Here is an 11625-nt window from a genome sequence, read left to right on the forward strand (position 1 = left end):
TCTGACAAAGTCCGTAGCCCACATACTTGTGGGCTGGACCTACCATTTTTTGGCCACACAAAAAATGGGCTAGCTCGGCCTGACCTGTTAAAACTCAAAGCCTATATGAGTTAGCCCGAATGAAGTGGGTCAACCCATATTGACAGCTTTACTAAGTGTCATCCTCCCTTTCGATAATGATTAAAGAAGAATAAAGAATAAGCCAGTTTCAAAAAACCTGTAGATATCTTCAAGAAACTACATAGATATGTCAAAACTATGCTAAGTATTAGAATGGGTTGTCTTCGAGTTGTTAAGTGATGTCTTCATCGGGGGAGTAAATACACGCTACACTCTTTTTTCTTAATTGGATTTTATCCCACTGAATTTCCTTGGGAATTTTTTTTAATGAGTCAACAAACCTAGCATATGACTATATTATTTCTTTCACTATTGTTTTTACATGGACATCCAATAGGGAGTATTGTAAAATGAATGTCCACATAAATATATTTTGTGTTGTAACACAAATGTACAAATAATATATTTTGTGTTGTAATATACATATACACACAATATACGTAGTGTTGTAAGATAAATATACACAATATATTATGTGTTGTAAACTAGCTATCCATATAATATACTTGGTGCTCAAGTACAGGGTCGACTCAATAACATTGGAGGCCTAAAGCGAAATTTAAGAAAGGGGCCCTAATTTTTTTTTCATTATATGCTTTTATTTAAAGTATACTTTTCTAGCTATTTCAGATGCAAAGTCATTAAGTATTGTTTTATAATCAATTTATTTTAATAATTCCTTTTCAAATGATAATATAGTTAATTCATTCAATCTATCTTGAGACATTGTTGATCTTAAAGAAGATTTAATCAATTTTAATTTCGAACAAAGAAAAATTTGGTTGAGGCAACGGTTATAAGAACTGTTAACACAATATGTGTACTTGGAAAAGAATCAAATCTTTTATTGGATTGAATATTTTCATTACATCATTTATCTTCTACTTGTATTATTTATCTTTAACACTTTTACTTCAAAAAATAAATCTAAACCATCAATTCAGAATAACTAGTATGTGTTAAAGAAAGTTCAAGGTTAAGACAATATTTTTTTAAAAAATTCATCCTCTAGTAATCTCAATATTTTACCACTAAATAAGAAATCAAAAATATTTTTATATGCTTCAATTGGTTCAAATCTATTTTAAAGTGAAAAAATAGTTTGATCTACTCTATATATATAACGTAATCAACTCTAAAGATTCTTCGAGGGACTTAGTGATTTCGTTATTCATATTTTCATCAAATTGTTTCTTACGAAAACCATATTTATATTCAAGTCATAAGCAATTTCTTTAGTAGAAATCATAGCACTCATAGTACATATACTTTTTTTAAATAATAATAATATATATAAGTAATTGTTTTTTAAAAATGGGGGATCCAAAATATATGGGGCCCCAAGCGATGGTTTTAGTGGCCTAGGGGTTAAGACAACCCTGCTCAAATATATACAATATACATGACAAATACATATTCATATAATTTACCTGATATCCAAGTATATACACACATTTAGAAAATAACTATATCCCTCTTCTTGTAACAAAAAATAAGGTAAAAGTAAGTGAAAAGAAAAATAATTTACTTATTCCCTCCGTCCCATATTAGATGGACACTTTCTATATTACACATTTATTAATAGATTAATCAACTTTACTATTTTGCTCTTTATTCATATTAATTAGCCTCTTGAAAAAAGAAACTTTGAATCTTTAAAATTCGTTCAAACTTCCAAAGTCATATTAATTATAGGGGAAAAATGAGAATAAAATAATTAATTCTATCCTAATTTTATAAGTAATCAAGTACTCCATCCGTTCACTTTAACTAGTCACATTTTGATTTGGCACACACATTAAGAAAATATTATTGATAGATGTATTTTATCAAACTATCCCCTATTAAATGATATTTTGAAAAATAAGTAATTAATACTGATGATAAAACATGAAAAAGAATTATTTTCTTTTCTTGATATGTCAATACTGACAAGTAAAAATGAAAATCTATTTTAGGTATAAGTAATAAGTAAAAATGAATGAAGGGAAGAATATAAAACAAATATTTTTAATAAGATCCATCTAATATGAATAGAGGTAATAACATTTTAATTTATTTTCTTCTTAGTTTAGTATATTACCTTTATTTTATTATCAACAACTTGTTTTTTACCCTAAAAAATGGGGATAAATTCGTTTTAAGTGCTGCGCATTACCGCAAAGTTATAAAGGAATCAGAAGCACTTGACGGACTAATAGAATTGTGATAAAGTGATAAATATTTTTTTATTTTTAATTAAGAAATTTGGTGTTCGAGCTTCTTGGTATGGTATTTTTCGACACAAATTTAAATTTAATCGAACTCTAATATGAATATCTGACACACAGTGAATAAAAAAAATTTAACTGCAAGGAAATAAATACAGGAGCGTATCTAGAGGGGGTGCCGTGGGTTCACATGAATCCATGCTCCCCTCTTTAGATTATATATAAATAGCAGGATGAGCACAACAATTGTCTTCCTCTCCTTTTCGGTGACCGAGCAAAAGAGATTTTGAGAGTGGTGGGTGCTGTTGGACAATAGAGATCTACTGATTTCATCCTCTCTCATCGGCCGATCTTCGGTAACCACACAGCTTTTCCTTTTTTTGTTTGAATATCTCATCTCAGATCTATCTCTTTACCCAACTGAAACTCTCCTAATTGAAGGTGGTTTGGACCTTAGTTTCTGTTTTTTTTTTCCGAAATCACAACGTTTTCAAATTGTAATATCTGCTCTATCTGTGATTTTTTTGTTTCCTTGAAGGAATTTTAGCCACTAAATGATGCTCCTTCCTCTCTACTATTACATTTACATGTAGCATTATATGTTTCATAACTCATCATTTGTTCAGGATCATTATGGAAAAGTGTGTCAGAGGGTAACAATAATATTGTTTTTGATATCCTCTGAAGTTGTGACCATAAATGGTGTGTTTATAGTGGTAAAAATTTAACAGTTTGGGATGGCTAGTGGTTTAGTCTTGGGACTTCCAACAAGGGATGACTAGTGGTTTGGTCTTGGCACTTCCAAGTTGGAGGTCTCAAGTTCGAAAGCAAGAGGTTTGCCTTTTGGGTCGAGCTCTTGCGAGCTATTGCATAGGAGTATGAGTTTTACCCTGTGTGTGCACCCAAAGGATAGCGGCTGCGGGTTTTTCTTGTCATCAAAAAGAAAAAGTGGTAAAATTTGTCTGCTTCTTCCCCATATTAATAATATTAAGAAGAAATTGATGGGTGTTGGTGGGTATCGTCAACACTGGAGATTTGTTAAGTATTGATACAGAAATGACGAGGACAGGGGAAAGGGTTCTGGCCTGGAAATAATTCATATGCTAATTATTTTGTTTGGAAAGTAGTTGCTTTCTTAGATTTCATCCCTCATATTAAGTATTTATGTTATTTTTCAGATTAACGGAGATGGGTCTGTCTTTCACTAAACTCTTTAGTCGCCTCTTTGCAAAGAAAGAAATGCGAATTCTTATGGTTGGTCTCGATGCTGCTGGTAAAACCACAATTCTGTACAAGCTCAAGTTGGGAGAAATTGTTACCACTATCCCAACCATTGGTAAGCTTCATTCTGTGGAATCTGTTTTAGTTTTCTTTTACTTTTTCTTTTACCTATTTTGATTCGCCATTTTGCATGTTTAGAGATTTAACTCATCATGGGGTATGCTACTTGAAAGTAAGCTTATATTGATCTGTATGGCCAAAAGGAATGTGTTTTGTCTATCCATTGATTACTGTTATTTGATAGGTGTACTTCCAAAGATTGGCTTACTCTAGAAAAATTATTAGACATTATTTGCATTTACATGTGCTAATATGGGAGATATTGTATTCTCTGAGAATGGGGATGATATGTTGGGGAATCAAACAATTTTCGCAGATTGCTATTATAGCCATAAATTTTGTATCTTAATCTAATGCTTATCATGGGTGTTCTTAGGAGAGATTTCTTGATCATGCCATGTAATTTGAACCATTTTCTATTTCAATGATAGGCTTCAATGTGGAGACTGTTGAATACAAAAACATCAGCTTTACTGTGTGGGATGTTGGTGGTCAGGACAAGGTACAAGTAGTTCTTATGCCCTGATTAACTGGTTTTGTCTTATATTACCTGGGGTCTTGCAGTACGTCAGTTCTTCATGACTCAAATTTCTGGTAATAGTTTATCAACTCTGAAGAAGCTTTTTAGCACGCGAAACCTTTATGTCACTCTCTCCCTTCACTGAAAATTTGTGTTGGTTGCATGATTTTCTTGTAAGACTTTTTCATCTGATGAAGAAGTACATACTTTTCTGACTTTGATAAGCTTCCATAACTAGTTGAGCATAGTTTGGCCCATTGATATTAATTTACTGAGAATACCTCTATTAATGTGGAATTAATGAGCTTATGGACGGTCAGGTGTTGACTATACTTTTATCAACACCTAACATGATCAATGCTATACTGAACTGAGTTAGCTAGTTTCATGTCTTCTATCTTCTAAAGAATAGCAAATTATCTTGTGGCAAACATGTTTTTGACTTTTCATAAACTACTGTCATTGGATTTTTTAAATTTATTTTTTTGGTTTCTTTTGATAACCAAGAAATCTGAGTGCTATAGTGGCACACCGTCCGAGACTTGGTAGGTAATGGGCCAATCCCTCTAACTTTCTCTACTTAAATATACCAGACTTCTGTTTGCAGCATGGTTCGAACCCATCCTACTCCACACATCATGTGTTACACAATTGTTCTACCATACTATGAATATGCATTTGCTGTGGGAGACTCAAAAACCTAGAAAATAAGTTGGGAAATAAGGAATTGTTCTATGAGACCTATAGGAATATAACCTTTGAAGGCGAGTTTTGTGAGGCTAAGAGAAGGTTTCATAGAAGCTTCGAGGGTAGCATTTGTTTTGAGGTCATGCTAGGTAATTTGTAAATAAACAACTGAAAGGGAGTATGCTGTTGAAGCAGTACATGTGCAGCAAAGTAGGGAGTCTTACACATTATCCTTCTAAACCTGTGGTGATTTAAACCCCTCTAAAATAGATTTAACATCATCTACTTGTTCCATCTTACACCAAAAACAATATAATTTGACTTCAACTTCTGTATGTTTTCCATGTCTTGAAAGCATCTTCTCTTTCTCTCAATCCAAACAATCCACCAAGGCACTGAACAGTAGCTGGTTTAATGTTGCACAAATCCTCTTTTCTCTCGGCCAACCCTTTTCCGCTCCAATTCTTCAATGACTTATTAGTTTGCTGTAGCATTACCCACTGTAACTCCACAAGCTGAGCAGTGATGGGGCAGTGCAAATAAAGGTGACTGCAAGTTTCGGATGACTTTCAACATAAAAAACACCTGCTGCACTGGTTAAATCCTCTTTTCTGTGGGTTTTCATGTGTGAGACATGTTAGCTTATAGTGTAGCCTCTGTATGAAACATTCTAGAATTTGGAGCATGTAGGCATTTATGACCATGTATTTATGTTGGAAAATGTATGACCTGAAGTGAGAAGTCAGAAGAGAAGGGTAATAATGATATGGTAATTCGTTAGAAGGAAAGGATTTTACTCTCCCACTCAATTAGACGTGTTAACGAGTCGAGTCTTTGCTGAAAATGCTAGGCTTTGGCTGCTTTTAATGCAGCACCACCTCATTTACTTAACTTGAGCCAGTATTATTTGATAGTTAGAAATCCTTGCTCAGCTTTGGCTTAAGTCATGTATTCTCTATCAGCATTTCTTTTTTTTTTTTGATAAGGAACACTTTTTTGCTTCATTCTTTTTCCACATTTTTTATACACAGATCACACAACCACACAGAACATGCTCGTTGCTCATTTCTCCACGGTTCTCCTCATGTCGTTGTTGTCATGTCTTTTCGTGGAAAACTGCTACTTACCGACTCTTAGGCATTGCTTCCAACCCCCCTCCTCCTCACTCTTTACCTCCCTTCTGCTCATATTTATTTCGGACAACCAAAAATATCTCAAGGGCCAGTGGTGCACAGTTCGGAACTCGGTTGAATAATTGGCCGTAACTTTGCCCTTCTCCTCTTAAATACTAAGCGTTCGTTTATGGTATGGTTTGAACCCGTGACATGCGCCCTAACCCCAACATCCCATGTTGTGCTCTCACCACTAGACCAAATCCCTTGGGGCCAACCCTCTTCTCATATCAACCAAATGAGATACAACATATGAAAAGATTATCCAAACGACATAAGGGATGTGAAAAAGATTTTATCAAAATGAGATGCGGAATATGAAAAAGATTATAGAGCTGATTATATGCTTGCTCATTTGGACCTGTTTAGAGATCTAATTTGTTGTGTTCAAGCTTTTCAAAATGGTCTATAGTCTTTGTTTCAAACTAGGAAAAGTAAAAATTGAAGCAAAAACGAGCTCACAAATGATTTTTCTCTTTATATTTGTCTTTCTAGTTTGATCCACAACAAGTAAAGCTTAACTATACATGTTCGACCCAAGTTGAATTTCTGTTCAAGATGATCATAACACATGCTAATGAGCTATGCTCAAGCTTGTGTATGATCCAAACATGTGGAACTGGCATGTTTACACCCTTAACCCTGAATGGAAGGTCAAGAGTGAGATGCATGGTAAACATTGGTTATCTCTTCATCCTTGAGATCTCATGGAGGCAGCAAATTGCAAGAACTTGCTCTTAGCCTGAGGAGATAGTTCCTGAACTGGTGTCAGTTACATATAGCTAAGGCATAAATTGGTGTCCCGTAGAGCAGGCAACAAGTTATCTCGTAAGAGTCCCCGTCTGAGTGAGGCATCAGTCGTGAAAGCTTGATCATACTGAACTTCAGTTACATAAAGCTAAGATGGAAACTGGTGTCCAACGATAAAAAAGAATTTTTTTACCGTGGACCCAGGTTTTGGCTTAGAATTGTAGTTTCAGTCGCACAATTTCCTATGCGTAACCTGTGGTTTGTTGATTATTTACAAAAGTGATGAGTATGAGGCAGTGTGTTGAGCACTTAGGGAACGTTAGATTGTTGAATAGAGTTATGACTTATGCAGGTATTAGTAATAATGAATGTACTAGTTATTCATGTTTAATAGAATATCCCTGTGTTAGTTATTCAATCTTCTACCCTGCTTTATACAATTCAGATTTTGACCCACAACTTATACATGTTTTATTTATGTGGAATTGTAAAATGATAACCAAACACAGTTCTTGGTATGCTGGATTTTATACAAAGCAACTAAAAGCTACCATGCATGATATTGCTATGCTAGTTTTAGTATATGAATAGTCTTAACCAGCAACCAAACGACCCTTGATGGATATAAGTGGACTTACGTTATTTCTTTTGTATTTGAATTGGCTATAGCACCTTGTCCATAAGTGTACCTATCTTGGTTCTTTTCAATTGTCGTTTCTACGATCTGTTGGGGGTTTCATGTGTTTTAAAGTTAAAGGTATATTTCTTTCTGATTCCAGAAGAGCTAAAAGCCTAAAATTGTGTTTCTACTGTTATCTTTTGTGTTGCACTTGCAGATTAGACCTCTATGGAGGCACTATTTCCAGAACACACAGGGCCTCATCTTTGTGGTTGATAGCAATGACAGAGACCGTGTAGTTGAGGCAAGGGATGAGCTTCACAGGATGTTAAATGAGGTAATTGTGATGTTGTTATAGTTGGTTAGAAATATCTTTGATAAATGTTAAACTGGATATCCGTCTAACCTCCTTGGGGTACAGCAGTTCTTGATATCTGAATACGTTTTCTGCAGGATGAATTAAGAGAAGCTGTGTTGCTTGTTTTTGCGAACAAGCAAGATCTTCCAAATGCAATGAATGCGGCTGAAATCACCGACAAGCTTGGCCTTCATTCTCTCAGACAACGACACTGGTAATTTATATGGGCACCAACATCAAGTTCGTTTTTCTGTCAATTAGCCTCTTAGATAAGCTGGCATCTAAAGACCCCCCCCCCCCCCCCCTCACAGGTATATCCAGAGTACATGTGCTACTTCTGGAGAAGGGCTATATGAGGGACTGGATTGGCTTTCAAACAACATCGCCAGCAAGGTATATGCAGTAACTGCATCATTACAGTACTCAGCTTTTCTAAAAAAAAATAATAAAATCTCTTACCTGTAACTTCTGGTGCAATTTCAGGCCTAATGCAATGATGTGGTACTATGCTTCTTGTGTTGCTATATCCGGAGAAATAAACATCATTGTCTCGAGATTTTAAATATCTGTTCAGCTCACAATTCTGGGGAAGGTCTTGCCCTTCTTCACTCTCTATGGTTTATCGTCAAAGACCATGATAGTTTCCACATTGCTGGATGCACATTGGCAATGTAATGATATTTTAGTATATATCTGGTTTTGAAACTTGGCGCAGCCGTGTGCACCATTTTGTTGTCCTGTGTGTCTGATGTTGCAATGGGTGTACAAAATGTAATACAGATCAATAGTAAGTATCGGAATTTTGCGAGTAGTAAGAATATCACTTGAGTTGCTGTTCGTTGTTCATTGGCCTATCGGTTTTCGACTGAAGATTATTTCTTAGTGTGCCCTATTTCTTTTAGAAAATCTATTCCATCTTTGGGACGAGAAATGCATAAATGGAAGAACAAGGGTGGACATGCAATGAAACTTGATAACAAAGGCTTAGTAAAGAATAAGAAACGAACAGAAAATTTGAACCACAAGAATATTAGTATATTGTTTTTGTGTTGTCTAGAATTTCTGTCTTTCAACTGAATATAACTACTATTTATGGGTAACTAAGGCAATATATTAGCTACTGGAAAGTCCACTCAATCCTTTAAGTACATGTCCAATTGAAATGTTCCACCTTGAAATATCGTTATGTGCACCAACTCATATTTCTCGGTAATATCTAGGGTCTCGTATGGATATATCTGATTGACATATATGTTTTTTGTCCCTTTATTTTGTATTCATGATACAAGTCATTCCGGGCCACAAGTTTCCGCCGTATCACCGACAACGACCATATGGTATGGATTATGATACTCAATTTTGACACTCCTTTCCTTTTGTCATTTTACTCATTAGAACATTTATTTTATTCGTGGGGCAATAATAATAATATTAATTCTACTTATTTTATCAAATTTTGTGCTAACAAATATTATTATAATTATTTTTGTTGATGTTAGGTTTAAATAAATATAATAGTGTTACTATGTGTTTGGTGGCTGATTTGATATTGATTCATAATTGTTGGCACCTAATTTTGAATATTATTCATATGTTTTCTCTCATTGCTTCGTTACTGTTTATTTATACTATTTAAGACCATAATTTACATATATTATTTTAATTTTTTTTATTTATAACATTAACATTTTAATTACAAATATGACAATTTATTAATAACAATATAATTAGTGCACCTTTTTTTTAACGTGGAATACTGTTTTATTTACCACAAACTAGGATTCCCTTTTAATTTATTTATTTTCAAAACTAGCCTTCCCTTTTCATGAAAAGTTGTGACTTTTATGAAAAAATGCGATTTTTATGAAGAGTTGTAACTTTTATGAAAAGTTATGAGTTTAATGATGAGTTGCGACTTTTACGAAGAGTTGAGACTTTTATGAAAGGATGTGACCTTTCCGAAGGGTTGTAACTTTTCCAAATAGTTGTAACTTTTTCGATAAGGCACAATAAACACTACCCTTTGTTGTCTATAAATAGAGGAGTTTTCTCTCATTTTAAAACAACAAAAATTCTGAACCTCTTTTTCGTCTTCACAATATAATATTTGTGTACTTTGCTCCTATTGAGTGACTCACTGACACCATTGCTTATGTTACATATCCTGGTATGTATTTTTACAATCATTAATTTATACTTATGTCATTAAGGATAAATGATAAGATGTAATAATTTTCATTTCTCTTTAAATTATTAATGTTTGTTACTACATAATCTTGTATGTAAGATAATATAGTGTTTTAGTTTTAATGACTGATAGGTTTTAAGAATTATTTTATAAATTCTGTGATATTAAATTTCAGCGCAAAGCACGGATAATTTTACTAGTATATATATATATAAAAGAGAACACTAGGCCCGCCTACTTGGCACCACCACAAACCAGGATTCCTTTTTAATTTATTTATTTCCAAAATTAGCCTTCCCTTTTATGAAGAGTTGTGATTTTATGAAGAGTTGCGACTTTTACGAAGAGTTGCGACTTGTACGAAGAGTTGTGGCTTTTATGAAGAGTTGCAACTTTTATGAAAAGTTGCGACTTTTTATGAAAAGTTGCGACTTTTTATGAAAGGTTGTGACTTTTCCAAAGAGTTGTGACTTTTCCGATAAGGCACAATAAGCATTTGTTCACACCACCCTTTGTTGTCTATAAATAGAGGGATTTCCTCTCATTTTAAAACAACGAAAATTCTGAACTTCTTCTTCTTCTACACAATTAAATATTCATGTACTTTGCTCCTGTTGAGTGGCTCACTGACACCGTTATTTTTGTATCAATACACTGTTGAATAGAATCATTCTATCCTGAGAGGATCTATTTCTTTAAAACTCGGGTACTAGAGGGAAATAATTTTCTTACGGGGACAATGTGAATTCAATGGGCTCCATTTTTCCTTTCTGTTTCATTCGATTGTTACAGATTGTAGTATGATTTTTTACAGTCATTAATTTATGCTTTTGTTATTAATTGCTGATTTTGAATACATGTTTTAAACTTTGTTGTTTATGTTTATGATTTTGATCATTATGTTGAAGTAAAGATATGTTAATCAAGAGTTTGATGTAATCATTAGACTATTGGTGTCATGTAGATTAGAATTCTTAAACTTGTGAAATGAATGGCTTTGATTTTTGTAGAGTTTTCAGTGGCCAAAAGATCCATGGGATGTCCACGAAGGGACTTTTGAGTGTTCAGAAGCTGTGGTGGTTTCATACTACCTTAGAGTTTTAGTTATTCAACCTTTTATCTTCTCGAGGTATTCAATCGATTAGTGACATAAAAAAAGGAATGTAATGGGATGGTAAGTATTGTACCCAACCTTAATCAAAAGTTTGGGGTTCAAATTTCGAATTGGAATCAATGAATTACCCCTCAAAGTAGGATCAATCCATATTAATCAAATCTTAAAGAAATATTTATCTCCTTATAAATATTAGATTAAAAATCGCAAATAATTAAAGTATTAACCATATTGATCGAAACATAAACAACAAAATATGCCTTTTGTCTATCAAAGTAGTGCCACCGATTGCGAATGGTTTTGAATAAGGGACTTGCCAAGACATCATTTAATCCAAATTATTTGAGTGACATACGTTATTTCATTGAACTCCAAGAGATGTGTTTTTATATTTAATTAACTTATCAAGTACACAACTAATTACATAAGATGTATAACATTTAGATTCTGTATGTAGAGGCCTTGAATAGGAGAAAAACTCTCGCAATTGATGAATAAAATGTTTGTACCACTTTTTAAAAATACAAATATAGACAATGAAATAAT

The 11625-nt window shown here is 33.6% G+C and overlaps 1 protein-coding gene across 2 annotated transcripts; it reads left to right on the forward strand.

Moving 5' to 3' along the window:
• Positions 1–2551: 2551 nt before the first annotated feature.
• On the forward strand, positions 2552–8614 carry LOC125809044 (ADP-ribosylation factor). Of its 2 annotated transcripts, none has more exons than XM_049488717.1 (7): positions 2552–2686; positions 3509–3666; positions 4103–4173; positions 7637–7756; positions 7873–7991; positions 8089–8170; positions 8261–8614. In XM_049488717.1, exons 2-7 carry the CDS (start codon positions 3519–3521, stop codon positions 8264–8266), a joined length of 546 nt encoding a protein of 181 aa, XP_049344674.1. In that variant the 5' UTR covers positions 2552–2686; positions 3509–3518; the 3' UTR covers positions 8267–8614. The 2 variants fall into 2 exon arrangements, with proteins under 2 accessions (XP_049344674.1, XP_049344675.1); XM_049488718.1 differs by having other exon boundaries at positions 2599–2771.
• The last annotated feature ends 3011 nt before the right edge of the window (positions 8615–11625 follow it).

Source organism: Solanum verrucosum, unplaced genomic scaffold (assembly GCF_900185275.1).
Source record: "Solanum verrucosum unplaced genomic scaffold, falcon-dt-bn FXZP01000296.1, whole genome shotgun sequence".
Taxonomy (NCBI): domain Eukaryota; kingdom Viridiplantae; phylum Streptophyta; class Magnoliopsida; order Solanales; family Solanaceae; genus Solanum; species Solanum verrucosum.